Source organism: Malania oleifera, chromosome 2 (genome assembly GCF_029873635.1).
Source record: "Malania oleifera isolate guangnan ecotype guangnan chromosome 2, ASM2987363v1, whole genome shotgun sequence".
Taxonomy (NCBI): Eukaryota; Viridiplantae; Streptophyta; class Magnoliopsida; order Santalales; family Ximeniaceae; genus Malania; species Malania oleifera.
Window position 1 is genome coordinate 104526593 of NC_080418.1, and position 27877 is coordinate 104554469.

At 34.8% G+C, this 27877-nt stretch overlaps 1 protein-coding gene across 8 annotated transcripts in view; it reads right to left on the reverse strand.

Moving 5' to 3' along the window:
* Positions 1–13805, reverse strand: part of LOC131149146 (CYC02 protein-like) — a 58834-nt gene extending 45029 nt beyond the window's left edge. For 4 of the 8 annotated variants that reach the window (XM_058099299.1, XM_058099298.1, XM_058099300.1 and 1 more), the window contains exons 1-3: positions 13361–13533; positions 12702–12857; positions 12182–12304 (exon numbers count right to left, since the gene is read on the reverse strand). In XM_058099299.1, coding sequence (XP_057955282.1) covers positions 12182–12304; positions 12702–12857; positions 13361–13469 — 388 coding nt within the window. In that variant the 5' untranslated portion in view covers positions 13470–13533. Of the gene's footprint in view, positions 1–8853; positions 10792–12181; positions 12305–12701; positions 12858–13360 lie in introns of those variants that run through there. The other 4 variants (XM_058099303.1, XM_058099296.1, XM_058099302.1 and 1 more) reach the window with 4 other exon arrangements.
* Between the last annotated feature and the right edge of the window lie 14072 nt (positions 13806–27877).

A 27877-nucleotide genomic window follows, 5' to 3' on the forward strand; every position in this document is an offset into this window, starting at 1 on the left:
TCAACTTCAGTCGCTTGAAGAATTTCTTCAGGAGCCTGAATATTAAGTTCGGTAACCTGAAGAATTAATAGGAAACACAGAAAGTTAGCCGAGGCACTTTGGTCGCCTGAACCTAAAACTTCAGGCACCTGAACTCGCCACTTCAGGAGCCTGAACCTCACTTTAGGCATCTGACCCTGTATTCCAAGTTAATTTTTCAAAGCTTTAAGGGACTTCGGTCGCCTGGGCTTCGATCTCGGTTGCCTGGGCTTCGATCTCAGTCACCTGAACTTACGGGTTAAAAAGATTATTTTTATTAAAATAACTCGTGAGATATTTCTTTGATCCAACGGTTGAGATCAATTCTAAGGGTAAGACACTATATATACTGAATATCTAAACCCTAGTACGTCATAAAAACGAAAAGAGAAGAGAAGAGAACTTTGTTTGAAAGAGAATTGAGAAATCTGAGCATAAAGATATACGATTGCTTGCAGTCTAGCTTCTATTCATCAAGCTTAGGAAAATCTACTCCGGAAATCAAAGGGGATTCATTCACACAACTTTATTTCTTCTTGGTTTTGAGGTTTGGTTGATTCATTTAGCTTTTCCAAGAGATTCTCATATCAATTTCTGTTATTGAATAACTTTAGAGAAGTTTGACATTAAGTGTTTCATATTCATATAAGGATTGTTTGTGACAAGTTGAATACTTGAGAAAGTTTTTATTTGACCATTGTTTAAAGAGTAATCATTCAAGTGTGTTCAAAGTTAAAGATGTGAAATTTTGGTTACTTCTAAACTAGTTGACTAGATATCCTAAGAAGTGCATAACTATATCTATACATATTGAAGGATATTTTCTGAAAATTAAATATTAAGTTTGTTGATCTTTGGTATTCTCATTATATAGATATATAGATATATACTTTAATTCAAATATTACCAAGATCGCTTTGAGATTGAAATCTTGAGAAAAATATTGTTTTTGACAAAGTGTATTTAAAATCTTTGCAATCTTCAAAGCTTTTTTTATAAGTTCACATTAGTTATTCATGATTTTTTTTGTAAAGTGAACTAGAACCCTAATATTCTCCAAAGCATTTAAATATATCATTTTTTGGGTGATTTGATAAAAAGGAATTTGTGTGTTGAAGCATATCATACATAAACGATTGTATCATTTCACACATTCTTAGCTTCAAGTTATATCATATGTTAATGTATTAGAAATTTGAATTGTACTCACGAGCTTTTGCTTGGAATCATTTTTGAGTGTTTTTACAAATTTTATTGTATTCACGGTTCGGTGTGTGAACCGGGGTTTGAGGAGAGAGTTGTATCTCTTGTAAGCAGCGGAGTAGGAGGGAGTTGTACCTCTTGTAAGTAGCGGATTGTAAGGGAAGCTCCGTCCCAATTTAAGGAGCAGGGATTTTAGTGAAATCCTTGAGTGGTTGCTCAAGGTGAAGACATAGGCCAAATTGGCTGAACCTCGTAAAAACTGCGTTTGTCTTCTCTATTCCCTTTACTCCTTACTTTCATAACTGCATTTAAATTGGTCGTATTGCATGTGTAGGTTGAATAACATTTCACACAATTAATTGGGTAATAAGAACTCATTGGTAAATTGAATTTGTTTTTGTTATAAATCCCTAAGATTGTTTTGCTACATATACAAGTAGGGATTAAGTGGTAAATAGATTCAAAGAATTATAAAATACCCAATTCACCCTCCCCCCTCTTGGGATTACACCTAATTCAACAATTGGTATCAGAGCAGGTTTACATAGACTTAATAGTTCTTTTGTAAAAGATCACATGGCACACATCAATGTAACTCCATTCGGTGAAGGACACTCATCCACTAGACCACCAATTTTCTGTGGTGTAAATTACACTTATTGGAAACGTAGGATGATCATATATCTACTGAACGTAGATTGGAAGGTTTGGAAAATAGTGACTAAAGGAAATCACATTCCCATCAAAGTAATTGATAAGACTAATGTACCTAAAACTAAAGATGAATATATAGAGGAAGACTGGAAATCAATACAAATCAATGCTACTACCATGAACTTGTTTTTCTGTGCATTAGACGTAAACGAATTTAATTGGGTATCGGCATGTAACTCGGCTAAAGTAATTTGGTAAAAGTTAGAAGTTACATATGAAGGCATTAAGGAAGTCAAGGATAGTAGGATAGACATGCTCACCAATGAATACGATACATTTAAAATGACTACTGATGAATCCATACAATCCATGTACACTAGATTCACACACATCATTAATTCTTTAAATGCACTTGGAAAGACTTACCCTACTTATGATTTTATCAAGAAAATACTCAGGGGATTACCTCTAGTGTGGGAAATGAAAGCTACGTCAATAGCAGAAGGGAGAAATCTCAAGGAGATGTCGGTGGATGAACTCATTGGATCGCTCATCACCTATGAGCTGGCAATAAACAAGACGAAGAATAAACAAAGCAAAGCAAAGAAAGTCATAGCACTCAAGGCAACATCTCATAGCTCTAGTGAGGAAAGTGACTCAAAATTAGATGACGAGATGGCCTTACTAACAAAGAAGTTCGTAAAATCCTTGAAAAAGAATAAGAAGTTCAATCGGAAATTTCGGAACTCAAAATCAAAAAGAGAAGAGTCAAGCATGAAGAAAAAGAAGGAAGATCTTCCAACATGCTACAACTACCGAGAGGTTGGACACATCAACCTTGAGTGCCCTAAACTAGTGAAAGCCTTAAAGAAAAAGAAGAAGGTGCTGAAATTCGGTTGGGATACTCACAGCACTAGCTGTTCAGAATTTGAATCCAGCGACGGCGAAATTTCCAATTTGTATCTAATGGCACATGATGACCTTGAGGTACAATCATCATTTTCATCATCTTCGTATTATTCTAGTGAGTCTGAAAATTAAAATGACTTGAGCTCATATAATGAACTGAAACAAGAATACCTATACTCTATTGAGAGAGCGCCCGTGGCGACTATGACACCTTGTGAGGTACTATTGAGTCATTTATCGTTCTTTTAAGTTTTGACGTTAGATCAGAGTTCATGAAACTCAACTTTCCCTTTTTTTTTTCTGGATATTCTTTGTACACTAGTCTTGGCTTTTGACTTGCTAGCCTAGAGGTGACATCTAGTGAGGAGATAGAAACCTAGGTCTTGTAGTCTACTCAAGATGTGAAGGTTGAGCCACCCCTAGAGATAGACTTAGTTTATGGACTATTGTTCGAGCTTAATCCCCATTGGGGGTAAGAAGACAATAAAAGAAGTGTAATGATTGTCCTAATTGACAATGAAAAGACAGAAATTGAAGAATGAGAAGAAGAAAAAATAAGGAAAATAGAAATGCACTAAAGATGAAAGGTTAATATTTGCTTCATGCCACATAAATACCACACAAAGATAGGGACACGACATATGTTCTCGACATATAAAGACTTTTCAACTGCTTAATGCTTCAGATGTATTCACACTAGGTTTGTGAATAAGTTGATCTAGGGTGGTCTTGATTGGATATGGTGAGTAGGTGAGAAGATGTTAGGGTGAAGGACCTGACACATCACAAATAGGCTAAATCCTTTTCAAACTAGTCCACTTTATACATTTAGTGTTTGTTCCTTGCAATATGTGGGATGTTTGATCGCGACACTCCTCACATATGACAAGCGAACCCATTTTTTTTTAGTATTTTTGAGGGTATACCAGTTAGGCTAAGTCAAAACAACCATTCTGTAGGTGTTCACTGGTATCCTGGGTGTAACGAGTCATACACATTACACATACCTTGAGATTTTGCTTGTTTATACTCGAATTTATATGACTATATTAAATCTGAATTGTATTGCTGGTTAACTTCATGTGAGTATACTGTTCTTAATGACTATATAATGATGAGAATCACATGAATGACTTACTTCGGAGTTGCGTGCATTGTATATGACGAGTTTGTGTGAAATTTGATTATATCCTTGTATGTGATATGGTGTGGTTGAGTCGCATGTGCATTCATTTCATATTTGTTGGAGTTAGTATTTGTGGGTACCGTCCTGGAATTCATTCACGTTATTTGCTAGAGACTAGCAAAATGTTAGTTGGGGATATGATTACGCACTTAAATTGCATAATTAGGTGTTTTAATTTATGCATTGAAGTATATTTTTAATTAAATATCTAATTACTCTCAATAATTTAACATTGTGTCCAATTTATAATATTTGGCTTTTGTTTTTGAATAATTTATGAATTTTTGGTATTTTTTTTATCGCAAGGCAATTATTGGAAGCTAAAAGCGATATTATTTTGTATTCTGAGCATAACTTTCTCATCTAAGTTCCGATCGAGACGATTCAAAATTTTGGGGCAAGCTAAGAAAGTTCTCTACGACTTTCATGTTTTGAGATTTGAGAGATACATGCTCTAGGATGGTCAAACTTGGGCATGTTCGCTAGGAGACATAAAATTAAAAAGGAAGAAACAAATAAAGAAAAAAAAAGGAGTGATTTGACCCGGCCATGCAGTCAGGTCCTCTCCAAAGGTGCGCTGTGTAGGGCTCTTGCCTCCATCTCCCTTATATATTTCTTTTCTTTTCTCTCTTCATAGGAACTGCCCCCTCTCCATTCCTCCATCTCTTACTCTCTCAACTCTCCTCTCTCCATCTTTTTCCATCTTTGTTTTCTCTCCCTTTCCCCATCTTCTCTCTAACTCTCTTCTCTTCCTGTGTTGCTCTCCTCTCTTCTCTCTCCCTTTCTCTTCCTTTCTTTCTCTCTCCCTTACTTCTCTTCCCCTATGGCCTGATGCACCCAAGATCCTTTGCTGCTACTATAAACACCCAGCCGAAGCCCCTTGCTGCTGTGTATCTGGTGCCCAGCCAAGAGACCTCCTCGTTGTAGCTGCTGCTGCAGCTACTCTTCTTCATCCTACTGCCGGGCTGCAATCCAAAGGACCCAAGAAGGCTTGCTATGCTTGCTGGCTACTGCTCTTCAACCTAAAGCCACCACAACTGCTGCTACTTGCTACGGCCAGCCAGCTTCTTTCTCTTTTTCTCTTTCTTTCTCTTTTTCTTTAGCTTTTGTTCTTGCTATTAAATAATTGGATATTTTTTATATTTTTTTTAGCAGAATTTAAATTAAAGTTTTAATTTTTAATTCTTGTTTGGTTATTATTAATTAAATCAAGTTATTTTCTTTCTTGTCTTATTTTACATTATCATTGGGATTAACATTGCTTGGGTTATTTTTTATTGATAGAGTTCGGTTTAGTTTCTTGAAAAAAAAAAGAATAAAATACAAAAAGAAAAAATATCTTCTTTAGGACTTAAATTAGTTGTCTTCTTTAAAACTAAATTTTATTGGGTTCTATTTAGATTAAGCTCGTTTAATTAAAGTCCGAAATTTGTTATCGTATTTAGTTATTGTTTAGTGGTTAAAGTCTTAATTTTGATTCAAGTTCTTGATTGCAGAAATTTGGTTTTTCTTGGTTGAGTTTGTGTTTGATTGAGTTTTTAATTGCATGCTTAAGTTTGTGCTTAAAGTTATCGTTTTTAATCTTTTTCCAAAGTTCAACACGTGTTTTAATTCTTGTCTGGCTATTAAACGTAGGATTTTTGTTTCTCATTGTTAATCTAATTTGTTAAAGAAATATCAACAAACCAGAAAACCAGAATCTGAACTGTGTTTAGAGACTTTTTAGTTTCTTATTTTCTGATTGGAATTACGTAAAATTTGGAATTAAACTGTATTCCCTAAGGAAACGATCTGACCTTTGGACTAAGTATTACATGACTAAACTCCTATATTTAGGATAACTTTTGAGCTGCTCATTTTCGAGTGAGTTATTATACATTAAATCTAGGCTACAAGATGGAAGGCAGCATGTCTTGCATTTTATATCTCTTCTCACTTCTCACATAGTATTCAAACCTGCAACCTTCAATATTAAAAATGTCAATCTTTAACCATTAGAATGTTCCTAATTACATAACAATCCTATTATTATTACTATTATCATCGTCGTCATCGTCGTCGTCATCATCATCATCATTATTATTGTCTCGAAAGGTCATACATAGTCATATTATTGTAACATCATATACACTAGTGAATATTCCTTAATATTAGCACTCTACCTAGAACCTTAGTAGGTCCATTCTAACATCTATGATTGAGTCTAAGGCGACCTACTTAATCAATTTTAAAGCTTTAATCATCCTTGGCTAAATCTGGTAGCTATTGGCAAGCAAAATGTTTGAAGCAACATGAAAGTAGCATTTGTTTCTTTATTTTTAAATGGTAAAGATAAATTTATCGAAGGAAACCTAGTCCCAACATGTAAGATGTTTGAGAAACTAGAAATGATTACAAAAACAAAGAGTTAGTCGAGCAACTTGGGTACAACATAGATATAGAAGAGTAGAAAAAGCTGAAGTTGAAAATAGCAACAAGAAATTACAAACCCAAAGTATTACAAAACTCTAAAAACTCTTGCTAGCCAATTAAATTAAGATCTAAGCAAAGACAACTCCATTGGAACAATAGCATTGCTGTTGCATATATTACTTCTATTGCAAGTACAGGTATCAACATGGTTGCAAGCTAGCCAACATAAAGGAATTAACCCTAGGTTGTGAGTGGGGAACTCGAGGGAACCCTCACCCTAGATCTTATTCATTACACCTGACATGGAGGCACACATGCACGTACACATTATTTATTGAGAAGTTTACATGCATGCGTGCGTGCGCTTACGTACAAGCTCTAGCTTCCAGGCTTGGCCTGCGTCATGGTCTCTCTTGCTGAGTTTTTTCCCGTTTTATAATTAAAAATAAATAAAATATAAAATAATACTCTGAACAAGAAATTTTTTCCCAAAATAATGCTCACGTAATCTCGCAGCTTCATGCTGTGAGATTTAAACTGGTGGCCACTCTGCCATCGACGCGTAGCAAAGAAAGAAACAGGGGTAACGTGACGTGTGGCGACGGGTGAAGAAATCTCGCAGGTCCAACCTGCGAGATTTCAGAAGCGATCGAACGGAGAGGCGACGCGTGGCTGCCAGGTTACGAGTGCTCGTGACATGTGGTGAAGCCAACGTACGGGGAGGCGACGCGTGGTTGGTAGATGACGAGAGATCGTGACACGTGTCTAATCTCACAGGTCCAACCTGCGAGATTTGTTTTGCGCGCTAAATTCCTCCCTGAGCCTTCTCAGAACACATTCAGGCAGAGGAGAAGAGAAGAAAAGTTGCAGACCTTCCTTCGAGCTTGCAGACGACCGTTGCATGCTGCAGGTGACCGTTGGAGGTGCGGGTGACCGTTCGGGCTCGGGCGAAGGCGAGGCGAGGCTATTTAAGAGCCGAAGATGGGGTATGTTATTTAATATTTAGAAAAATAACGTGAATATTTTATTTAGATTTACATGAGATAATTGTTTATGTTTTGTGTTGGTTTGATATCACACGCCGCGTGTATATAATTGATTATTTTTTTCTTTCTTTTGTATATATCATTTAATAATTCGTATCTCTAAAGAATTCAATACTGTCAAATCTAGAAAATGACACACGATGGCACGTATCGTCTAAATTTGCATGTCTAGTTAAGTTAATTCCTTAAATTCAATTGTCTTTTACTACAAAATTCGTATTGCTAAAATTTGTATGTCTGCATGCATTTACGTGCGTCGTCAGATGCAAACGTGTTTCAGCACTCTAAACATTTACACGTTAACTTCCCCTCACCGCCATATAATACATGCACCAAAAATCTTAGGGAGTATTTAATATATGTTCTCTCCATTAAACTCCTAGTCAATTTGTCTTAAAGTATATGAATTAATTACGTATATTAATTTTAATAAAAAAATATAATTAATTAAGTGATATATTAATTTTTAGAGTATGTATATCCTTAATTAAAGTTTATTTCATGATTTCTCTAAACTTATACTTTAATTAACTATCCAAATTTAAAGTTCAAACAGCATGTAGTTATAACATGTAAGAATCGTTAATTTTGCATTTCAATTTAAATTTGTATAATTACAAAAACTTTAGTATGGTTTTCTCTACATTCTCTAATTAAATATGAATGGGTGACTAAGACAAAAAAGCATTCTAACAATAATCCAATTTGACCCAAATCCTACTTTCAAACACCAAAATGATGGGTTAAAATATTTGGTTTAGTATGCGAATAGTCAAACTATAATAAGAAAGAGTAAAAACAAAAAAATTAAGACGTACGAAGAGGTATTGATGCTGCTATTATCTTTCAAAATGTTTAACTTTGTCTTGCAAAGTTTAAATTTAAATAATAAATTTAAAAATTTAAATTGTTAATTCCCTTTTTTAATTGTTAATTCCCTTCTTACAAATTAAAATTTAAATTTAAATAATAAATTTAACTTTGTCTTGCAAAATGTTTAATTGTTAATTTTAAATATTACATCCAATAAACATTTTGTAGCATTATAATTATTAGGCATTTTTATAACTTATTGAAAATTTATTGCTTCTAAATTTTTTTTTTTTGTCATACTTAAAGAATTAGTTGGTACAAAGCATCAAAGCATTCAATTCGAAATTTTTTTTCAGTCTCTAATGCACGAGTTTTAAAATATCATTTTATTAAAGACGAATTTTATTATTCCACATGCAGACCGTCAGGGTCTAACAAAATATTCATTTCGTCAATAAAATTTAATTATATGAAATTTTGTAGTCTTTTTTGTAAATTCTGGGGTTAGAATCATATTTTGAAATATTTTTTTCGATTTTATCCAAATTTTTATTACAAAATACTTATTCATAATCAATAATTCCTTTTATGTAAATACTTATTCAAAGAAAGTTTCCTGTTCAGAGTATTATTTTATATTTTATTTATTTCTAATTATAAAACGGGAAAAAACTCGAAGTCGAGGGCATTTACAAACAAGGCGGCACCATTGACTGCGCTGGCAGATTATATTGCTTATCGGCAAAACTAAGGAGTTTGTACTCTTTCAAGAGGGGAAGTTGAGTTTGTCTAGGCATAGTGCTCCGGCGGATTTCGAGGCAGCGGCGGTGTAGGGGAACCTGCTAGCTCAGCTTGTTGGGAGTATGGCTTCTCAAATTTACAGCATGGAATTGAAACCTAAAGAAGGAAAGCAAAAGAAAGAGAAAAAGCCAGAGAAGACTTAGCTGACTTACCTATTATTTTCTGTTATTTATTTTTACTTGAAGAAATTGATTCTTGTTCATTACACAGACACTTAAATTCCCCCAATTTCCTTTTTCTGATTTTCAGTTTTCTTTCTCCTCTGTTCATCGAGTTCTCAACACAGCTCATTGGGGAGTTGGCGACAGAGAGTGTGCTGTTGGTAGACTCAGACGGTGCTCCGTCAGATTTCGAGGCAGTGGCGGTGTACGGGAACCTGTGATCTTTTCCACGAACCGTTCATTGTTGTGGACGGTCTTCTGGTGATTGAGGAAACCTCGCTCTTTTTGGAAGACTTTGTTGCAATAGTTGCAAAATCCATAGTAGTCCTGGTAAGCTTTCATTTCTTCTTCATCTACTACTGCCTTACCCTTGTATCCTCCTTCTCACACTTCTTGTAAGTCTCCCCCTTAGTTGCCATTGCTTTGTAATTTTTTAGTTCTTCTTCCTATAGACTCTAGCTAGCTATGTATTTATAGAGTAGGGTTTAGGAGAAGCTTTGTGATCCAACAAATTTTAAGTTGAAATTTTCAAATCAAGGTGTTCAACATCTCCATATCAACTCACCAAATATGCTTCTGCTCGTCTGTTTTCCCTTTTTCTAAATTTGGAATTTAGAAAGGCAAAAGGGCCATGTTTGATGAGTGATGAAGAGGTTCTCTTTTGGTTTTTAATTAATATAAGCAGTAGGAGTATCTGTTTTTCCAGATAAGCATGTATTTTTTTAGATAATTGAAATTTCCTAATATCTACATAAAAATATTATATATATATATATATATATGTATATAAAATTGCGAGTGATGCAGTCAATCCTTGAAAGCAAGTTTTAAGTTAAGTTTTACTGGCGTTATTTGAGCAAATTATGTTTGATAGCCTTTAGGCTTCAGCATTGTTGGTGTTGAAACACCAGAACGTTTTGTGGTTGGGTTCATTGTGTTGGAGAGCTGGTAAGTTGTTGAATGTGACTGGCGTGTTGTGGTTCTTCTTTAAGGCCAACCCAGAAAAATGACTTAAAATGAGCCTCTATTTTTATAATTTACCATGCAACGAGGACAAGTTCATCCCACAGGTTCTCCGTACGATCGGTTCTTAAATCTCGCAGGTTGGACTTGCGAGATTTATCACGTGGCACGCTCTCTGTTCGATTGCTTCTTAAATCTCACAGGTCCAACCTACGAGATTCACCACGTGTCACAATCGCTCGTAACCTCGCAGCCACGAGTCGCCTCTCCGTTCGATCGCTTCTGAAATCTCGCAACTTGGACCTGCGAGATTTCTTCACTTGTCGCGTTACCCCTATTTCTTTCTTTGCCACGCGTTGATGGCAGAGTGGCCACCAGTTTAAATCTCGCAGTATGAAGCTGCGAGATTACGTGAGCATTATTTTAGGAAAAAATTTCCTGTTCAGAGTATTATTTTATATTTTATTTATTTTTAATTATAAAACGGAAAAAAACTCCTCTCTTGCCATCTGCGGTGGCTTTTTATGGCGGCAGCACCATACACAACCATATCTGCCTAAACCACAACAACCGTATGGGCACCTCCTTACAAACTGTTTGGCATAAGCCGTCTGGTTTCTTTCCTCTGTAAGATCAACCAAAGTAAAATTATGAATTTATAATCTTAATCCCAAAAATACTAATTTTTTTAGTCCTCTCTATTTGGTTAATAATTTTGTATTTTTTATTATTATATTTTGTAATTTTTGTAATGTTTCCTAAGTCCCAAGTGGGAAAATTTTTTTTGCCTATTTAATGATAAATTTATGAAGGAGTTGAATACATTTTTATGCCTTATTGTGAAGGAAACTTAAAAGAGAAAAAAAAAAAAATTTGGTCTACACATCAAGCATTAACAATTGTTTTTTCATATTACAAAAAAAAAAAAATTGTTTTAATTTTTAATATAGTAGCTGACATATATAGAAAATATAATGAAAATTAAATTTCTTTTTTATTCTTTTTTTCCCAACAAAATACGTGATAAAATAGAACATATGATCCTATAGAATTTATAAAATATTATAGAAAGAAAAGAGAAATATGAAGGAATCAATTTTTTTTTTTTTTTTCATTTTTAGTTGTCAAGCCAAATGAAAACAAAATGCATGTATAAACTAAAATTTTTTTCTACATATTAGCCTTTAATTTCCTTAATTTTTAATTAATCGTATATATTTGAACAATTTTTTATTCTTAATATATAGGATTTAAAGAATGAAGAGCATAATAAAAAAATAATTTCCTTATTTTCTTTTCTCTTCCTTTCACTCCCAAATAAATTCCTTTGTGGGAGCCTAATGCAGATCTAGGTAGGGCTTTCTTGATCACCATTAAAGAGTATAGAAGTAGAAGATGGGAGCTAATTTAATTAAGAATAAGGAAAATCGGATATGCACCATATTCCCTGTATTGGGGCAATTCTATAACATATGGCTTATCACAATATTATATGTTCTAAAGATATTCGATACATAAGAATGCTCAGGTTTTAGAATGCTTTTATAAAATAAAATTATGGGATTAATGAGACGATATGTAAAATCAATACCTATACTTTATATGATGAGATTTTGACACAATTATTACATTTAAAAAAATTCACATAATCACATAACTAATTATATTAATATGATATTTAAACATTTGCAAATCAACCTATATCTATGCAGTTTATTAATGGTTTGTTATATGAGATATGTTTAGCTGATTTTCTGTTGGTATTAGTTTATGCTTTATATTGTTTATCTATTATTTATTTTGTTTCGTGAGCTTTGTTTTTGTGGGTCCTTATTTTGTTTTGGTTTAGTTGGACTTGTAATCCGATTTTACGGTATTCCTTCGTCAAAAGTGGGGGTTATCAATAAATAAATGGAGGTGTCGCCCTTCTTTAAAAAAAATAATAATAATAAAAAATTGACAGTTTATGCACTGCATAGGTAATAGAGGAGCCGTGCTATTAGAACTTATCAGACCTGCCGTCTGCGGAGGATTTTTGCGGCGGCAGCACTGTATGCAGCCATTTTTTCCCCACCCACAGCAGCCATATCGGCATCTCCCGACGAACTGCTTGGAACCATCCACCTGGTTTCTTCCTTCTGTAACCAACAAATCGCATAAGGTAAAATTATGAACTTTTGATCTTAATTTCAAAATACTAATTTTGAAAGAAGACTACCTGCAGATTTTCACTAATTGTTTGTTTTAGTTTCAAATTTTTTTAACCTTTTTTTAAGAAATGAACCAATGAATGCTTATAAAATTATTTATATTGTGAGAAAATGTATTTGTGGGAGTGAATTTATGTAAATTTGGACGAGACTTAATTTTTTTTATTATATTTTATTTGAATCCACGCAGATTCCAATTATGGAAGATTCGAATTGCATGCTTCAATCCTACCATGGGGTGAAAATATTTCATGTTTGTTCGCAAACTTATATTGTAGAGCTAAACAAGCTAGATAGCTAGTACTGTTGAAGAATATTGAAGCACCTTCGTGAGCGTGGGCAAATTGATGAGACCCAGCGCAGCATCGGATGCAGCCAACTCTGCCCCTAAGACAGCAACGGTATCGGCATGTTCGTCCTCCCACAGCCTCCTTTGCATCATCATCTACTACCTGGTTTCCTCCTTCTGTAGCTGCATCCACTGCATACATAGTATAACCCCTTATTTATGCATGTACTTAATATGGCGCCCACCTAACCAATGACACATAAAATATGATTCACTACCATCATCCCCAATATATATATATTTCAATTTTTTCCCAATTTAGTGTTTATTTTTTCTATTTTCCATCGTTGGTGTTACTATTATTATTGTTATTATTTTTAGGAGCATGACATTTAAGAATTTTCTTCTCAAGTATATATGCAAGAAAATAATGGATCAAACAAATAATTGAAGGATGATCACGGCATACGCAGCGTTACTTTTATTTTTAGGTAAATGGAATTGCTTTTTTTGAACTTGAATTGGTGACTCTCCCCCTCAAGTCAAGGAAATTAATGATTAACTGAAAATAAAAATTAAAAGAACAGAACAAGACATGTGATAGCTAGAGAGTAAAGCAACCAAATCAACATATTTCGTGGGACCGAATTAATTTGTGTTCTAAATCACAGCATACATTAGCGAACGATACTAACATTTTTTCTCATCTGTAGGTGCCATTGCCGCCGCATCCCAGCAGGGGGTGAACAGGGAAGCAGCAAATAACAGAAGACCCAGCAAAATGAAAAGCCTGGAGTTGATCATTTTCCTCACCAAACCAGTAAAATATATAAAAATCTGTCAAAACAACGATAGGATGAGAAGGATGGAAAGCCTTATTTGTCCTGGTCGCTATTTATAGGCATGCAGGAATAAGCAGGAAGACTCAAACGCGTGTAGCGATGACAGTCAGTGATCGTTAATTAATTAACATGAGTTGGAGTCGGCATGCATCGAGTTCAGAGTGCTTGGCTGCTGGCATGGAATTCAAAGAGTAGTTATCCAGAGTTGGCATCATACTATTTTTTCTGGGCAGTGACGATTTGGGAGAGAAACTAGCGAGAGCGTAGGTGGCGGCATATGAGAAGGCCCATGTGGGACGCTTTGGTAGCAGTCGGAGTCATTTTTTCAATGTTCAGTATGCTTATCAATCCAGGTGTAACAAGGAGTGTAAATTAAGGTCCACTCAGCTGCCTGGACGCTAAGCTCCACGGAAATTGTTGTTGGGCCGATATATATCGTATGTTATAAAATTTGTAGAAAAATAAATAGAGATGAGATACAAAATTATGTGGTTTGCTATGCCTAATCTACGGTTGGATGAAATGAAAAACTTCATTATTTTGGGAGAAATTATAAGATGATTTGGAACTGGTTTTGTAGAAAATATCTTCGGTCTTATATAAGATATCTCTCTTCTCTTTATCTCTCATTTTCTTTTCATATGTCTACTCACTTCAAACATGCAAATGTGTATACAAGCATGCAATGTGTGTGTTCAAAATAAGAGGGGGAGGGTGCTGTTTTATAGGACAATAAGGATAGCAAAGCATTTATTGGGGTTAAAAAATAAGAAGGGGTAGAAGAGATGGAAGATAAGGGATAACATTCATATTTTTCATAACACTTTCCTTCGGATGTCACTCATATATTAACTCATTCTACTAAGATCTTTAAAATGTCTCAGTCCGATGAGATGAACCAATTTATTGAATGTTGTAGTAAACAAAGTTTTGGTGAACAAATCTGATAGATTATCACTTGATCGGATCTGCTGAACATTTATATCGTCATTCTTCTGAAGTTCATGTGTAAAGAAGAATTTTGGAAAGATATACTTTGTTCTGTCACCATTTATGTATCATTCTCTTAGTTCAACTATACATGCAATGTTGTCTTCATATAAAACTGTTGGAATATCCTTAATTGATTGAAGACCACAATTTGCTTGGATATGAGAAATCATTTATCTGAGTCACACAGATTCTCTACTTGCTTGATAGATAGCTAGTATTTCAGAATGATTGGAGGATATTATTGTTATCGTCTGCTTTAGTGATTTCCAAGATATAAAAGTTTTTCCGTAAAGAAATATATATCCAGTTTAAGATTTAACATTGTAAGGATCAGATAGATATTGAGCATCTACATATCCTAGTAATTGAGACTTGACTTCAAATGAGTAGAATAGACTTAAATCATATATACCTCTCAAATAGTGTAAAATGTGCTTAATTCCATTCCATTGTTAACGAGTAAGAGTAGAGCTATATTTTTCTAATAGATTTACAACAAATGAAATGTTGGGTCTTGTACAATTGGCCAGATACATTAGAGAGCCGATAACACTTAAATATGGTACTTCAGGACCAAGTAATTCCTCCCCTCATCATGAGGTCGAAATGGATCCTTTTTAACATCAAGTGATCGTACCATCATTGGAGATTCGAAAGAATGAACTTTGTCTATATAGAATTGCCTTAATATCTTTTCGGTATATTTAGATTGATAAAAAAGAATTCCACCATTTACATGTTCAATCTATAGGCCAAAACAATATTTTTTTCTTTCCTAAATCTTTCATCTCAAATTTCACCATTAAATATTTAGCAGCTTTAATGAGCTCTTCATGAGTCCTATCTAAATTTTAAATCATCAACATACATAATAATTATAGCAAATTCAGATTTTGATCTTTTAATAAAGATGCATGGACAAATTGGATCATTTAGGAATCTTTCTTTCACAAGGTACTCACTTAACCGATTGTACCACATGCGTCCAGATTGTTTTAATCCATATAAAGAATGTTGAAGTTTAATTGAATATGAATTTCTGGGTTTTGCTTTAAGAAATTTAAATCCTTTAGGGATTTTCATATAAATTTCATTGCTCAACGATCCATATAGGTTTGTTGTTACTACATCCATAAGATGCATGCTCAGTCATTCAACGACTGCTAGCCCAATTAAGAATTTGAAAGTGATTCCATCCATTACGGGAGAATATGTTTCCTTATAATCAATTCCGAGTTTTTAGGAGAAACCTTGTGCCACAAGCCTTCTTTTATATCGAGTAATTTCATTATTTTCATTTCTCTTGCGCACAAATACCCATTTTTATCCAACGGGTCAGACATTTTTTGGTGTCTGGACTATGGGTCCAAAAACTTCTCTTTTTGATAGAGAGTTTAATTTTGATGTTATAGCCACTTTCTATTTTGTCCAATCACTTCTATATCAACATTCATTAATAGATTTAGGTTCAGGATCCTCATTACTTCTGGTAATGTCAGTAGCTACTACATATACAAATGTGTTATTGACAACAACTTTATTTCTATCTAACATTTCTCGTGTGTAATGAATTGAGATCTCATTATTATTTCAGGTACCTGTCCCTTTTCAAGGGATGTCTCTTTATGAGTTTTCTCTTTAGGAGATTCCTTTTCAGGAGTTTCCATAATAGGGATTTCATTTTCATGAGAAACGAGTTTGTGAATGTCGAATGAATTATTTACCTCTATAACCTCTCCAAGAGTGTTTTCAGATTTCAATTTTCTCCTTTTGGGAGTTTGCTCCCCCTAATGTAGGGAATACTGCTTCACTAAAATGACAATCTTGAAACCGTGCTTTAAACAAATCACTTGTTAAAGGTTTAAGATATCTAATAATAGAAGGGGAATCAAAACCAACATAGATACCAAGCTTATATTAAGGACCTATTTTATTTCTTTGAGGAGGGGCAATAAGAACATATACTGCACAACCAAAAGTTCTTAAATAAGAAATATCAAGTCGTTGCCCAAAAACTAATTGCATGGGTGCAAGATTATTGTAAGCAGTTGACCTTATACGAACTAAATATGCAACATGAAGAATAGCATGTCCTTAAACAGATAAAGGCAATTTGGTTCTCATGATCATAGGTCTAGCAATGAGTTGAAGTCTCTTAATACACTACAAGAAAAAAGGTTATTATTGATAGTTAATTTTAAACCATCACTAATAATCAAAAAATCATCACTAATTGTATTAGTCACGATTTTGTCAGTATTAGTGAAGGTTCCAGCTTTGTCACCATATTTGCGAATACTAATACTTATGAGTGACGAAATATTCAAATCATCATTAATAGTGGAGTATTAGTGATGGACAATAACTGTCACTAATAGACTACGACTGTCACTATAAATCATACATATAGTCGAATCAAATTCGTCACTAAAGTGCAAGTATTAGTGACAGATTTAATAACTATCACTAATATGACACTATTAGTGACGCTCAATAAATCGTGACTAATGTTACACTTTTTTTTTTTTTTGGAATTGGTGTGATCTCAAGAGGGGGGTGAATTGGGTTTTAAAAACTTATCGACTAAATTAAACATTTACCCGAATTCACCACATATCATGTTCCATTCATGTACACGCATGTATGTAAAATAATTTTAATAGTGAAAGTAAACATACACATGCACAATATATCTTATTTAAATCAAATGCGTGTATGCAAATAATTATGACATTAAACAAACATTCATACACATGCTGAAATTTAAGTACAGAAATTTAAATAAGATAGAGAGAGAATGACACACAGATTTATTAACGAGGTTCGGCCAATACTGCCTACATCCCCGCCTTGGGGCATACCCCTCAAGGATTCCACTAACCCTACTCACTTAAACGAGCGGAGCAGAAGCCTTTTACATCCTTTCCTTACAAGGTGAGGAAAACCCCAGTTCAATTTTCTTGCTGAACCGAACCTATCTCACTTACAGGGCTAAGACTCCCCGGTTCGATTTTTGGGCTGAACCGAATTAGTCTCACTTACAGGGTTGAGACTCCACGGTTCAATTCTGGGGTGAACCCAACCATTTCAATAAAAACATTTTTGTACATACAATAATGCTTCTAAAATACAAGCAGAAATGTACACAATATAGCTCAAAATACATGCACTCTAATATGATATGAAATATGCTCAATAGAGTAAGGGTGCTTAAATATATTTAAACCCTAATAAGAAGTTTTCTCTACAAATACATTTCAATAATAATATAGGAGAACCTAGGGTTTTGCTCTTTCAATAATTTTTGCACAAATAATATATATATATAAGTGAGAAATATGTTCTCCAACAAAGATTTTTGCATATAAAAGTGTTTTGAGAATTTAGAATTTTAAGTTCAAGAAAATGTTTGTGCAATAAATAATTTCTCTTGAAAAATATTTATTATGAAAATAATCGGGAGAAACCCAAGCTATATTCTCAAAAATGATTTTAAAAAATAACTAGTGTGTGAGAGTATAACTTGTGAATACAAAAAAAATTGCCCAAAACAAATATACTCTCTCACAAAATGATTTTGAAATGAATGGATGGAAAGAGAGATAGAGAGTTTAAAACAAGATAAGTGCTCTTTTTCAAAAATTATTTTTCAAACATAGAGAGTGAAAGAGAGTATGAGAGATTATAAACATTTTACCCAAAGAATGATTTTTGCAATGAAAAATTGGTTTGGGAGAACTTTGATAAAAATTAGCCCAAAAGATTAGAGAGAAAATCTGGCTAATCAAAGTTTCTAATCAAAGCAAATGAGGGGGTATATATAGACTTTCTAAAAATTATGACAGTTAGAAACATACTAGTCATTTTAGAAAAGGTTTAAGTGAGGTTAATAAATTTTAACTGCGTTTTAACCTCGGTAAAATTTCCCAACCCGAAAGGGTCGATCAACTAAGAGAAATTTTAACTAAAAGGATGGTCCACCGGACTTGAAGGGTTCAAGGGTGATTTTCTAAATCCGCGCGGTTCAGTCGACTGGGTCAATTTGAACTATGAGGTTCGATCGACTGAGTGGTTGGCATTTCCCACGTAGGGGTCCAGTCGACCAGGGCGTTGCCCATATAATTTTTGTCGGTCGACCAAATGGTCAACTTGTTGACCCAGGGATGTTCGGTCGACCATGGCTAACCTATATACTTCTGGTCGGTCGATCGAGAGGTCAACCTGTTGACCCAGTGGGAGTTCGATCAACCAAAGATCTCAGTACAACTGAGTTCGGTTGGCTAAACATGCCAATTTGGGCATTTTCGATCCTTTTCTTTTTATAATGTTGTCCCTAATTATATGATGTTTATTTTCAAGACTATGAGGGACATTTTTATGCAATATTCAGGATCCTAAGGTCAATCTAAGGCTTTTGAGAAATAATCCTAAAAATCTGGCATCGATCGACCTTCGGTCGACTAAAGGGTGCCCTAAGGTCATTCAGTTCCCTATGGTCAAACTACCGCCTATTTGAGCATAAAAGAAATATCATGTAGATGCATGCATTATTACAGACCAAGATATAAAAATTAAATGCATATACAAGTAAAAACAAATGTCTTCTTTATCTTTTTTGCTCTTAAATATTTATGGAAAATGTCAAGAGAGTGTGAACTTTATGTTCTTACTGGCATTCATTTTTCGGTATCTTATGTTCGTGCTGAAATGAAAACTTGTTCATACACTAAATGCACTCATAAGATACTAGTGCTTTGTCACCGTCAAAACAGGAATCTGACTCAAAAATTCAACACTTTTAGTGACAATTACTAGAACCGTCACTAAAAGTTCATCCTCCTATTATTAGTAACGGTTTTGTAAACCGTCACTAATACTTTGAAATAAATATTTTTTTTTAATTTTCTATAAAACCCTGTAATTACATTTTAGCATACATAAAATTAAACCATAATTACTAAAACATTCATAAATTATTCAAAATTCAAATAAAAATTATTCAAAATTAAAATACATATATAAAAATACAAATTCAAATTAAAAGATAAAAAATAATTCTGTTTAGAAAGTCTAGAATACAAGAAAAGTCAAAATTAAAGTTGTAGTACATTGACTCGACTATAGTGTTTGTCATCATCATAGTAGTCTGACAGCCGCAAACCCTACAAAATCATAATTATACAAGAAATTAGTATACAATATTTGAACATATATGCATATACTATAATTAATTATGATTTGATAGCAAAATGATTGAACAATCAGACATACTGGAAAAAAATGATACAATTGTAAAATAACTAAGTTTGATCAGTCGAAAGTCAGCCCACTCAGTTCGTGTCATGACCCGATTTTTCCACCATATTTTTTTTCTTTAAATAAACAACAATAATTATCATCATTTGACCTATCAAAACCTTAACATGATATATCATCAAGACCCAACCCGAAGTGGGATACCGGGTGATGAGTCCATCAAATAAGATCATACTTAATAGCAAAAGTCTATATTTACATACCATCCCGAATACAAATAACCAGATTTCTATACATCCATACACATCCCAAAAATCTATAACATACTTCAAGGGATTACACAAACACATCCTCAGCACAAAATGCTTACCCTGTCTATCAGGGTACTAACTCCCCTTTATCTCAGAGCTCTCTCTCCTGGTCTGCTATGGTTCCCTGAAATATTAAAATATTTGGGTGAGACACCTCTCAGTAAGACAAAATAAATTATTCACAGTATGAGTTTAGTTACATCATATCACATTGTTGGAATTGGTGTACTCCTAAGAGGAGGGCGAATTGGATATTTAAATTTTTACTAGGTTTAACTAAACCAACAGTAGTAATACAAAACCTAGGGACTTCCTAAGCAAATACCAATTGCACAGATAAATATAATATGCGGGAATTAAATCATGCGTAACATTCACAATCTATTGAATATAGCATACATGCGCAAAAATATAAAATGCAGGAAATTAAAAGTAAACACATGATATGTTATCAGGATTCAGCCAATACTGCCTACATCCTCGCCTCAGCTCGCAAGCCTGAGGATTCCACTAATGCTCACTTACCAGGTGGAGTGACACCATTTACAACACTAGGTCAAATTATAAGCGCTGACCTCAACCATTACAACCTCTCCTTAAGGGGCAGAGAAGACCCACCTTAGACTACGCTTGAATTACAATCAATAAATTTTTTCGTACAAATAAAAGTGCTTCTAACACAAGCATATTTGTACAATAATATGATCCAAATATATACACTCACAGATCATATGAATTTAATACTCAAGTGAGATCTAGAAAAATTAATTCAAGACAATATATTCAACATATGAATATTCAAGGTTACCTCAAAACCCTAATAAAGTATTACAAAGATATTTTATCAAATATAATCACAACAGATACTTAGGGTTTAAACTTGCAAAAGATTTATCAAATAAAGTAAGCAAGTTTTTAAGTCTTGCAATTTAAATGCAAAGACTAGGAAATTAAAACAAGTTATTCCCAATCAAATATTTATATACGAAATATTATGGGAATAAACAATCAAGAAAAACTCTTAAAAATATTTTTCAAATATGTATGAATATGTGAGAGTATTTCCAAGGAAATGATTTGAAAGATGCACGCAATAACCACAATCAAATCCCTACAAACTTGCAATTGATTTGCAAGAGAGGAACAATATGAAACTCTCTACTTCAAAAATAATATTTGCAAGTAAGTGTAAGAGAGAGTATTTAAAAAAAATTTGCTTGGAATGTAAAGTGTATAGTAAAATAAGTATACAAATTTAAGAGGAATTTTTGCTAATCACTTTTGCTAATCGCCTCGTTAATCAAGGAAAATGAAGGGTATATATAAAGTACCTTCAAAAAAATAGTCATTGGGGACACATTAGGTATTTTTTTAACCCCAATTACCTTAATTAACCATGGTAAAAATAAGGCAACCTGAGAGTTTCGATCGCCCGATTCTTAGGGTCGGACACCCGAACTGACACACAGAGAAAAGTGAACTTTTTGACTTTGGCTACCTAAAGATGAGTCTGGGTGGCTGAGCCAAGGCGATTTCCCAAATGGTCAAGGTTCGGTCGCCTGGTGAGTAGTTCAGTTTGCCGAACCTCACAATTCGCTCACCTGGGGTGATTTTGAACTAAACTTTCGGGCGCCTGGGGAAGGTAAAAAATGACAACTCTAAGGTTCGATCAATTAAATTTTAGTTAGGTCGCTCAAGTCATAGTCAACTGTTTGTTCTAGTCTAGTTCAGTCGATTGAGACATTTTTAACGCTAAGATTCGGTCACCCGAAGCCCTTTCAAGCTTCAATTTTGGTCTTGACTTTGATAAGTAGTCACCCCTATTCATATACTTATAACTCTTGAGTTATAGGGGATTTGTCACGAGGTACTTGGGGACCAAGAGTCAGTCTACGGCCTAGAATTTTAAATTAAGCTCAAAAATCCGGTGTCGGTTGACCGAAGTCTTTGTAAGCTCTGATTTTGACCTTAAACTTATTCAATCAGGTGTGAATAAGTTATAGTATTTTGTGCTAAGGTTTTAGGATCCTAGTGGTCAGTCTATGGTTTTTTGTATCTTGAGCATTAAGTCCTGTCATGTATGCATATGCATTATTATAGACCATATTATATTACAAACCCAAATAAAATTGAATGCAATTACAACAAGAAAATGTGGTCTTCATTCCTTTTGCTTCTTTAAGAGCCATATGAGGCTTGATCTTTATGGACCGTATGACTTCCTTGTGTTCCTACCAAAAATGCATGCTAAGAATGAACTTGTTCAAGAAGCTCAGTGCACAGGTAAGATACTTTGTATTTGTCATAATCAAAACGAGATAGGACTCAAACAGTCAACACACATTCCATTTTAATAAATATAACAGTTGGGAGAAAATAAATAGATATGTACTCATAATCATATATGTATCTAAAACATATTTTTTAAAAGCTCTCTTATCATTTTCATAATCATATACGTACTTTCTTATTTCTCAAAATCATATTCACATTTTATTTCATAAAATTTTCTTTCTCATTTTCATTTTCACATTCTAGCCCATGGGTATCCTCTAGCATATTTCACAGCGTGTCTGTAACTCATGGCTGTTCATTATCGTGTTTGTAATGAGTAATCACAAACCAGCTCATGAGTTTTCGCCAGTATAGAATCCACTACGTGTCTCTAACCCATGGCTGCCCTGAGGATATTCCCATCTCATCGACATGCTTCCCCCCATAACTAGGTTATGTGGCCCAAAGGCTGGACCAAACCGTAGTTGGCCTACCTAGTTAGATCAAGGGGGGAACAAGTCTGTAGTACAAATAGCCTACCCAATCCTAGTCCAGACCCCAGGAGGGCATCACAACCCTTCATAGGCCCATTGGACTATCTCACCACACTCTCCATGAGACCATGTGGTTGCACTATCACCTCACTAGCAACGGTAACGTGCTCTTTATCAACAACAGTCCATCAGGGTACTCATTTCCACATTTCTCTGTTCATGTTTCAATAGTCTCAATTTAGTATTCACATTTTAGTATTCACAATTCAGTATTCCCATTTCAATATTCACAATTCAGTATTCACATTCATCTCATTACATCAATAGTATTCTCATCATTTTATGCACACATTCCATTCTCATAATAGTGTATATCTCATCTCACGTATTTTAACATTTCTTAATAAAACATATCAATATACCACATTACATTATCTCCCAGTAAATTACACACACACACACACACACACACACACACATATATATATATATATATATATATCACATTTCTTTATTTTTCTATATAACCATTCTGTATGCCACTTTTCATCATTTCCACATAAAAATATCATACCATCACAATTATGTATATAAAACATAATTAGATTTCCCATAACTTCATTTCTGTATAAAAAATTTCAGCATATATATGTATATATTTCATAATCTCATTTTTCTCAGTGCAAATCGTATATCCTAATTTCAACTACATTCCCAGTATAAACCTGTTATATCATATTTCTTATGCCACACAATTTTCATCTAATATTTATAACATAATAACCACTGACAAAATATCAAATTTCATTTTCACATACTTAAAATCAACAATTCATTTTCCAAAATAGTTGTTATAATTTATTCCTCTTACCTGACTTACCGAGAGGCCCGTTAAAACCCAAAATCCTGAAATTCACGTTTTTCCCCAAATCAATCAACTGATCTCCTAAAATATCTTCATTTAGTATTTCCTAAACTCCATATACTCCAAATTAACAATTAAACCCTAAAATACCTTACCATGATTTTGGGATGGTGCCCAAGAACCCCAAATCAACGATCCGCTCCAATTAAGTTGTGGAAAATCTCCCCATGAACCTCGTGGTAGCTTCTAATTGTCAAAATGGGTTCAGACGGAGTGAAAATTGGAGAGAGAGAGAGAGAGAGAGAGAGAGAGGAGAGAAAAATTACGCTGAAAGAAATGAACTGCTGTATATTTAGAGGCATGGGCTTGTCAACAATTATAAGTGATTCATCGATGAGCCAATGAAGAACGCTCATCAACGAGAGAACTAGTTCATCAACGAGTCTTAAATTCTCTAAAATTCCTGACTCTCGGTATTACCTCGTTGACGAGTGCAGGGCTCTCGTCGACGAGTCCCTATTGCTTGCCCCTTCTAAATTTTCTTCCTTCTTCTTCTTTTCTTTCCCTTTCTCTTTTCCTTTATTATTTTCATAAATTAAAATTTCCGAGTCTTTACAGTTCAGACCTCATATGACAAATTATAAGCTAATTTTACTAAATAGTTTGTTTGTATTATAACTTTTCTTTTAAGTGGGGAAAAAGCTCTTGAGGAGGACTTTTTGGGGGGCGTCAGATTCGGCACGTCCATTTCAATGTGATGGATGTGTCAAGACTGACCGAACTCAGTTTGGACCTTGAATGCCTGAATTGGACACATGAGTGGTTAAATTCAACTAAGTGTATTAAGTTCGCCTCTAAGCATATAATTTTCAATTGGCATGGAGTTTTTGGGGACTGTCAGATGCGGAACACCCAGTTTGATGTGACGGATGTGTCGGGACTAACCACCCTCAGTTTGGACCTCGTATGCCTAATTTGTATCAAGACTCTTCATAGGACACCTGTTGAGTAGATAGACTGCACATGACACTGCTTCTGCTCAAAAACTTTTTAGCATATTCTTATCCTTTAACATGTTCATGGCCATGTTAAAGATCGTGCAGTTCTTCCTCTCAGCTACACCGTTCAACAGGGGAGTGTAGGTCGGTGTGAACTGTTTTTGAATCCCTTGTTGCTTAAGGAATTTTAGGAAAGTTTCATCCTTGCACTCTCCTCCTTTGTCTGATTGAAGTGACTTTATGTGATAGCCACTTTGTTTCTTCACAAGAGCTTTAAACTCTTTGAACTTGTCAAACACCTCTGACTTCCTTTTTAAAGAGTAGACCCAAGTCTTCCTACTGTGATTGTCAATGAAGGTGAGGAAGCATTGGTTCTATCCATTTGAAAATGGCCTCAATGGACCACACACATCTGTGTGTACTAGCTAGAGCGGCATGGTAAATCTCCAATTGGCTTACTTTCCAAAGCTATTTCTGTGTTGCTTGCTCAGAACACAGCTTTCACATATCACATTTGGGTGGTGGATGTTGGGTAAGCCTTTCACCATCTTCTTGCTTCCTAACTATTTTAAACTTTCAAAATCCAGATGTCTGTACCTGAGATGCCATAACCAGTCTTTGTCTTTAATGAAAGCGCTTAAATACCTTGGCGTATCATGTTGAATAGCGAGTGGAAACATTTGATTCTTTGCCATTTGTACTCGAGTAATGAGCTTACCTCGAGCGTCTGTTATCACCATCTGTTTATCTCTAAAGCTAATTCGATAGCCTTTCTCCACATGTCTGAGACTTAATATATTAGTCTTCATGGCTAGCACACAGTACACGTTGGAGATAAAAGCCTGGTCTCCATCCTTCCTCTTGATTAGGACATTTCCCCTTCGTCGAACTGGGACATTAGAGAGATCACCAAATGATATCTTTTCCTGAACTTTCTCATCAAGTTCAGTAAGCAGGTTCTTTCTTCTAGTCAGGTGATTGTTGGCTCTAGAGTCAAGGTACCAAACATTTTGGTCCTGATGGGTTGAATTGTGTGCCATCAGCATCAACGATTCTACTTCGGCTTTCTCCTTTTCTGCAAAGTTTGCATTTTCATTTACTTCGTGATTTTGGGGATTACCTCTACACTCATTATTATAGTGTCCGTACTTGTGGTAGTTGTAGCACTAAACATTTCTCTTGTCTACATTCAGATGATTATTGTATCCCCCTCTTCTTCCTTGTCCTCTGTCTCGTGGGAAATAGTTCTGTTGATTGCGTCCTTCTCTAGTGGGACCTATTCTGCCTTTGATGCCTTCTCTAGATTCAAAATTTCTTTGATGAGATTCTTAGCCTCGTCCTCTTCCTTGCTGTGATGTCCCCCCTTTGTCGTATCTTTCTATAGTGAGGGACAACTTTGTTTGGCGGGTTTGCTCCATTGCTTTATCTTCACTCCTTCTGTTGACTTTCTACTCATGGGCTTGGAGTGAGCCCACAAGTTCTTCTACAGACATGGTTTCTAGATCTTTTGTTTCTTCCATGGTCACAACTATATAATCATATTTTGGATCCAAATATCGCAAAATTTTCTGACAAATTCTCTCACCGTTGAAAGTCTCTCCATTTCTTCTCAATTGATTTTAGTCAGTAATAGATTTAGTAGATTTCATTCTTAAAGATTCGAAATCACCTTGCAATGTTTGAAGACAAATCTTCTTCACTTTGTCTATACCTTTGTGTGTTCGATGGAGAGAGTCCCAAACTTCTTTAGACGTCTTGGAGAAGGTGATGATTTCGAATGTGGCCTCATCAAGGCCTTAGTAGATTATGGATTTCACCTTACAATCCTTCTTTCGATCAGCTCACAAGATCATTTTTGAGCATTAGACATAGATGCTTCAACTTATTTTGATTGGGCTTCTTTTTACCAATCTTCAACAATGTCCATGACGTATTGAGCACCTAGAAGGGCTCTCATTTGAATAAACCAGTTGTCATAATTCTCTCGTGTCAACTTTGGAATCATGGCTTGTGTAGTACCATTCACCATCACACTTAATATATAAAAAAAACAAAGTGATAGAGATTGATTTTGGCAAATATGATGCCACCAGTGTCTTTAGAAGGTTGAAAAGCCTTACAAATCGATTTTTGGTTGCAAAGAACTAGTCAAAATAACACTAAACCTATTTTTGATTCTGCGCGTGTCGTGTGCCGGCAACTGGACGCAGGTCGGTCAGTATGGTCAGGTCGTGCTCGCGGGGCTAGTTTGCGAATCGAGTTTCCATGTATCCAAGTGGGATCTCACCAACCGAGCGAAGAATATGTGTGCGTGCGCATGAGGGGGCATGGCGTTTGCGGTCAATACCCTCGCCGACGCGGGTGGAGGATGCTATTTCATCTGTTAGCGCGTGAGAGTGCGTGTGGGGACTCCCAGACTCCGTTTAAAGCATGATTTTCACCACTGAACTCATCTCAATGCGATTTCACAATAGTATGCTCAATTTTGGATTTAGAAACTTTAAATCTAGGAAAAAAATCAAATTTCCCCTCTGTTCGCTTCTTTTTGGCAAATTCCGACAAACTTGAAGCATTGATACCAGTGATGGATGGAGGGGACTCACTCAATCACTGGTCGTGATTGAAACTCAGTGAGGAATTGCACTCAATTGTTTTCAATATGAAAATATAGATAACTTTCAATAATGAAAAATTACAGACAACTTAAAATACAATTTCTCTCACTCACTGGTTATTCACCCTCTCTATACCACACATTACATTACACACACACACACACACACACACACATCTATTTATAGCAAAGAATGAATGGTAGGTTGATATTAATTTCAACAAAATTGGTTGGCAGGTGGAGTAGGTTTGCTGCAGTTCATAAAATTCAACAATATTGGGCTAGGTTGGTGGAGCAGTTGCCAACCAAGTTTTGCTGCCACCGTCCCACCGTCAGGTTTAATCGTCAACAGTTACTCCCCCGAAAATTCCTCTCCAACTCAGCCATTTAGTTGCTATATTTTATCTTCCAAAAACACCCTGCAACAATTAATCATAAGTGCTAATAAACTTAAGGGCAAAAATGGAATAATGGTTCTAATGGTGAGAGTCACATGTGTTTTTATTTCAACTAGTTATAATTTAAATGTTTCTAAGTGCAAAATATCAACTCTTATCAATCAAGC